This window comes from Octopus bimaculoides, chromosome 10 (assembly GCF_001194135.2).
Source record: "Octopus bimaculoides isolate UCB-OBI-ISO-001 chromosome 10, ASM119413v2, whole genome shotgun sequence".
NCBI lineage: Eukaryota > Metazoa > Mollusca > Cephalopoda > Octopoda > Octopodidae > Octopus > Octopus bimaculoides.
The window spans coordinates 30482664-30489514 of record NC_068990.1 but is presented as its reverse complement, the minus strand read 5'-3'; the positions used below and the strand labels follow the sequence as shown (position 1 = coordinate 30489514).

Below are 6851 nucleotides of genomic sequence, written 5' to 3'. Positions count from 1 at the left end.
CCCCCCCCCCTACACACACACACAGACAGACACACACACACACACACACACTCACATCATACACTAACAGTATAGACAACTCATAACAAATCCATGCTGACCCCATGAACATGGACCAGAAAAGTATCCGCCAGTGGGGACACTCCAATTCTATCTCCTTCAGCAGCAACAGAACTCAAAAACTAATATTGATACAAAGAAAACCTCATTGTACCCCCACACCCCTCCATCATTTACTTCCTGCCCTCAGGTTCACCTCAATTGTAGCATCTCACAATCATTAAAGACCTCTCAAGATGGAAAAACACTTGACAATGGCTAGGACCATATCCTAATGACTTCTCTTCATCTACAGAACATACTTCACACACCAATGAATAATGATAAAAATGTTACAACTTACCATGTCAAGACTTTGCAATTTAAATCCGTATGCTGGACCTCTCCGCGCGCTATTCATGTAGTTACCAAATGCTAAAATAATCTGTGGACAGAAAATAAATGTTTTTATGTCCTTTGTGAAATATTTTTGTATGAAGAATAATGGAGAGTCAAGTGGGAGTCTTCAGAAAAATAAAGAATGCAAACTAAGAGAGAGAGAGAGAGAGAGAATTTGGGTGGAGGCTTACCTCCAGCATCTTCTTGACCTTCTGAGAGTTTCTTATGGACATAGAAGCAGCAATCAATGCATTTAGTTGCTGAAAGAGAGCAAAACAAAAATTTGATGAGAAAAACAAACAAAAATAACTAAAAACTTTTATAAATGATTAGGATTTGGAACAAAAAAAAGGAATCAAATTTGCAAGATTTTCTTGCAAAAAAAATCTGTTATGACTAAAACTTGACGAGTTGGGAAATGACAGAAAGAGAAATATCATAAAAGTAGAATAAAGTTGGAAGTGAGGACAGAAATAAATAAGGTTTTATGAGTTTTGTTAACGAGAATAAAGAAAAATAAAATAACTTTAATTTAGCATTTAAACCAGCCATATCTGGCCAAAATATTGTGTTTTATGTTCAAATTGGCCAGATCTGGCCTCTTACACCAACCCTACAATATAACTGTTGCTTCATCAAAATCTCAAAGCTATAAAATAACACACGATTAATTCCATTAAGCATTCCATTTGACAAAATAATCTGAATGCTAAATTGATGTAAATCATGTTTGAATTGACTTATTCCAAGAGTGCAAATAATGTTAATGACTTTGGTTGTCCCACCAACAGTGGACATACAAAGTAACTGCATTTACTGATTGAAGTTACTCCGTTTTACGTAAACGATTCAATTAAAACATTGCTACAAACAAAAGTTCATCGTTAATTATTTGTAATCAGTACAAATTAACAACTCTTGCAGAAGAAGAAGCCATGATTCCAGTGAAAGGGTCTGAAAACAAGTGAAACTAAAGCAAATCAACTTACGGGCTGCAAATGGTGAATGTTATCGTGGTAGTTACCCACAAAACTCATGATCTGTAACTTCTGGGATAGACGCTCGACTTTGCAAAGCTTTCAAAGAAATGCAGAGAGAGAAATAAATTAGTAAAAACATACATTTTGTTGTGACATAAATCACTAAAAATATTCCTTTTAAACCAATCAACATCATCATCATCAACTTGAAGACATTCTTAATATTGTCCCCGATACAACAAACAAACAACACGCTGGCAGTGATGTGACCCAGCCAGACCAATGCCTGGAGGCAATCACTTAGAAAACTGTGGCAATTATAGGTGGAGAGGATGATGATGAAACCAATACTGTTTATGGGGGGGATGTTGTGACATTCATTCAAAGCCAACAACCTCCAACATCAGTTTTTGAAGTGTAAAGATGATGCACTTACTTGCAACATAAATTTATCTTCATCTGTTAATACAGCAATATTGGATTTGTTTCTTTCAAATTCTTTGTAAGCTTTAAACTGGAATGGACACAGACAGACAGAAATGGTGAAAAATACAATGTTTATTTGGATCATTACTATCAACACATACATGTATGTGTGCATTTGTAAGTGCAAGCATATATATATATATATATATATATATATATATATATATATATATATATATATATATATATATATATATATATGGATATAGGATGTCACCAACAGTGCAAACAACATGAAATACGTAAACAAATGAGTTAAATATGTAAACAACGAGAGAAATATGGAAAACAGGACAAGTAAACACAGAAAGGACCCTTCATCAGTTGTTGGCTGTCTGTCTACTCCTCATTTCAAGCATTCAATAACAATGAGTCTTCGAAGACAGTTCCTCTCATAAAATCTAAAATGAAATTTAGGATTTACAGAGGGTCAAAGTTGGGAACAAAAACATGACAGTGGATATATACATTATATATATATATATAGAGAGAGAGAGAGAGAGAGAGAGAGACACACACACACACACACACACACACACACACACACACACATACATAGCTAAACATACTTACAGCATCCATACTCTTAAGCATATGTGGATGCATGCACACTGGGCTGGATTCAAACCTAGTAGAGCTCCTGGGCCCCTACAATTTTGCTAATTCAAAGCATAAGATAATAAAGAGAGCCCCAGACAATTTGAAGAGGCACCAAAACTTAAAAGGGCTTCAGTAGATTCAGAAGGACTCAAATTTAATGACTTTTTAAATCTAAAAGGGCCCAATAAATCAAAATAGGACTAAATTTCAAAAGAAATCTTTGGAATTTTAAAAAGATTCAAATTATTTGATTGCTGTAAATATATTTTTTTTTTCAATTCTTAACTCCAAGATTTAGGTTTCTCTGAGCTGAAGAGGCCCCTGGGCCATGACCCACACATTAATTGAGCCCTGCATGAATACAATCATAATTATACTGCATAGATAAATAAAACTGGAAAAGGGGTGGGGGGATGTTACCTGTATTTTGCCATTTAAACTAAATTTTCACACCAAATTGAAGTAAAGTTTTGTATTCTATGTCAAAAGGTGAAATACGTATTCACTTTGGTGAAAAGAGGAGCAGCATTCTTAAAGTGCCTAGTGTTACAAAGAAGTAGAGTTAAGGAACAAGATGCATTTCCTCAGCAATCTCTGCTCAAAGACCATAAAACAATTTCAAATAGTAACAAGTTGCAATAACTACAATGGTGTATAATTTTGATAGCTAAGTGACTAAATAGTTATTCAATTAATAACTAAGAGGTGAAATACAACCAGTGTGTTTATTATTGGCAAAATGACCCTCCTGAGATGCAATAAAAAACAACACATATATATATATATACTTACTTCTGATTCATTTGGCAAAATGGTTAACAAAATATCAACCATATCCAAGCTAAGTTTTTGTAAGTCTAACCTGCAAACAGAAAAGAAATATTGTGAGGAAATCATTGAAATGAGTTCGTACAAAATCTTCAAAAGCAACTCATTTTAACACAAAGTTCTTTTAAGTAGAACAAAATGTTAAACACCAGGCTGAGTCAATCACATACCATGTAAACACTTTTTAAACATACATGAACATGTATCAGCTTGGTACAACCAAAATCTAAGACATTAGTACCATTACTAATATACTGGCATCATACAGTTTAATGGTATTTCTTTAGAAAATTAACAGAATCAAAGACAATTTTATAATATTTTAACAAAAGTAAAGTATCAACAGAGTGAAACTAAATCTTTGCTAATAGGTCTAACTCTAATTTAACTCATCATTTTAATCTGAAGCCAAGCATTTTGCAATTAAGATGAGAAAATTGGCTTTAAGCGCCACATCAATAGATTATTTTCTTATTACCTCTACCATTTCAATGTCTACATTTTTATATTTGCATGGGACAAACTGATGGCGTTCTACACCACGCACACATATATTCCTTGCTGTTTGGCAAAATATATTTCAACATTCTTTCTGGTATTCCAGGACTAATTACGTCTTGTTGCCAGTGACCAAGGTGTAAAAAGTCACCAAATAAATGTTTGTATCCATTTGTAGTGTCTGCTAATTATAAGCACTAGACTCAAAAGTGTCACCAATTATAAGCACTAGACTCAAAAGTACTAGAATTGATTTGTTTGACTAAAACCTGCAAGGTGGTACTCCAGCCTGGCCACAGCCCAATGACTGGAACAAACAGATAAAAGAGCACAAAACAAGGAGAGAAATAGAAAAAAAAAAACAAACGAAGCCTTACATAATAATTGCTCTAACAATTTCGTCATTTGTCATTTCTATCTTCCTTCTTGTGATTGCTAAAAAATAAGAAGATAAAGATTTTTAACTTAATTTGTACCAAAATGTGAGAAAGGTGAAGTAAATTTATCTCAGCACCATTTTATAACAAGCAATTAATAAGTTAGAAAATTACTATTTTTAAATCTCACAACAAGAGATATTCAGCAACAATACTTTGGAGTAAAAATTGTTTGCCAACATAATATGGCAGTCCTGGTTTAGGACGAATGTTGCTGTAATTTACAGCTAAATTACAGCAACATTCGTCCTAAACCAGGACTGCCATGTTATGTTGGCAAACAATCTTTTCTCCAATTAATAAGTACTTACAAGTAATTAATATGTATCTGTTTCTAGGAATGTGTTTAATAAGTAAAATTGGTCGATTCAATAGTTACCCTACTTTCTTTAGTAGTTATTTGTTTGTGGACGGTTGATGGGTTGAATGTGGAACAGAAGAAGGGGCAAGAACTCATAAAAAATATGCATATCCACACATCACCTATTTTTCTATCTTTAATAACATTGTTTACACAGATGCATTCGTATATATGAAACATTTTAACTTTCAGTGCTGGCTTTAATTTCTATAGAAAACCTGAAGAGTTAACTTCAAAGGGATTCAATTAATGTCTTTTAGAAATAGGTGGTGAAAATGTTACTTACCAACATTTCGTAATCTATTTGGTTCAAGGAGGCTTATGTTTTCAGGTTTCTTTAACTTTTTAAGTAATTTAGGAGTCCCAACAGTAGGATCCCGGCTAATTGGGCCGGCAGGCCCCAGACGAAAGAGCTCCTCAAATTCATGAAAATCTATCACCTAGGAAACAAAAGAAATTAAAGTAGATCAATAAATAAAATCAATCACATGGCACTTTTTACCCAACTGAAATTCACAAAGAAGTTGTTGTCAAATAAATGAATGATTCAATATGATTTAGGGCATTCATCATCATCATCATCATCATCATCATTTAACGTCTGCCTTCTATGCTGGAATGGGTGGAACAACAACTTTCAAACAAAGATCACAGAATGAAGCACTGGATATTGATGCTTTGAAATTATTGGTCAAATATATTCAATGTTGTTGTTGTTATTGTCTATAAAACAACAAAGCAGATCATAGCTTCTTTTCCATAAGGATATTTTGGTCACAACCATTTTTGAAGCGGTTTTCAACATTCTTTGGCAAAGCAGCACTAACATGGGGGAACTGTGAATGATTTTTTGACACTGAAGGACTCTAAAGAGGAGACGCCTAGCTTCAGTTTTATGACAGCAATGAAGAGATAAATATAAAGCACCATTCGAGTGTGATTGATGCCAGTGCCGCCTGACTGGCTCCCATGCCAGTGGCTCGTAAAAAGCACCATTCAAGCGTAGTCAATGCCAGTACCACCTGACTGCCCCTCGTGCTGATGGCACGTAAAAAGCACCCACTACTCTCGGAGCGGTTGGCATTAGGAAGGGCATCCAGCTGTAGAAACTCTACCAGATCAGATTGGAGCTTGGTGCAGCCATCTGGTTCGCCCGTCCTCAATCAAACTGTCCAACCCATGCCAATATGGAAAGCAGATGTTAAACGATGATGATGATGATGATGATATATATAATATGAGAAAATATTGGCTGAAATTTAAAAACAAAAGAAAAAAAAACAGAGAAAAGCCCCCACTTACAGTCATCAACTTTTCATCGTCAAGATCTGAGAAGATGGTCCCTTTCACTTGCTGAGGTTTGAGAGGGGTCCAATTCAACAGTGGTAGTCGATATTTAGACTGCACTTTCTTTTTAATGGTCATCGCTAAACAAAAAGAAATAAGTTTTCGGGTTAGACAAGGGAAATTATCTTCACAAACACATTTTCGCCGCTTTCATAATAATAATAAAGATGGGTTACAGTAAATATTCTGCTCAATACCACAGATTTGCTTGTCAGTTGTTTGACTTTAACCGGTTGAGCTCGTCTCTTAGTGGCTGACAATATGTGCATCTTTGATCACAAGCAGAAGTAGTGGGGAAGCATCAGAGCCATGTGTTGAGAGGAATCCTTTGGAGTTTGAATAATTCATTTCTGAAAACATGGGTGTTTCATTTATCATTCTTAATCCTTTAGCATTTCAGATTTCTTTGACAAATGTAATCCGTATTTATTCAGATTGTTTTCAATTAATCATGCATTACCTCGAAGTTTTGAAATTTTGATGATGTGACTGTTTACTTTTGCAATGACATTGTAGGATAGGTATAAGAGGCCAGATCAAACATAGAACATGTAGAGTATTTGAATGCTAAAGGGTTAAACAATACTTATTCAGAGGCCTTTTGAGTAGGAAGGATTACTTGAGCTAAAGAAAATCCTGACTGGGCCCCACCTACAAGGCCATGCGCTGCTTATCTTGATATGAGATCACCATGTCACGTGTGTGGTTGTGATGCATGTGCCTGATGTACCCTTATCAGACAGGTAGTCATGATGGGTATATTGGGCTTAGTATATTTTACCCCAGTGTCACTTTGATGGTATGCACTGCTCTCTCACTCAATAATAATAATAATAATAATAATGATGATGATAAAAAATGATGAATATACTAACC

The 6851-nt window shown here is 34.7% G+C and overlaps 1 protein-coding gene across 1 annotated transcript in view; it reads right to left on the bottom strand.

The window, feature by feature from the left end:
* LOC106868205 (formin-like protein 2) overlaps positions 1-6851 on the bottom strand; it is a 152290-nt gene that overhangs the window by 2629 nt on the left and 142810 nt on the right. Inside the window, exons 18-25 of the mRNA XM_052971305.1 lie at positions 5931-6055; positions 4915-5068; positions 4208-4265; positions 3297-3366; positions 1855-1932; positions 1428-1514; positions 630-698; positions 404-484 (exon numbers count right to left, since the gene is read on the bottom strand). Coding sequence (XP_052827265.1) covers positions 404-484; positions 630-698; positions 1428-1514; positions 1855-1932; positions 3297-3366; positions 4208-4265; positions 4915-5068; positions 5931-6055 — 722 coding nt within the window. The remainder of the gene's footprint in view (positions 1-403; positions 485-629; positions 699-1427; positions 1515-1854; positions 1933-3296; positions 3367-4207; positions 4266-4914; positions 5069-5930; positions 6056-6851) is intronic.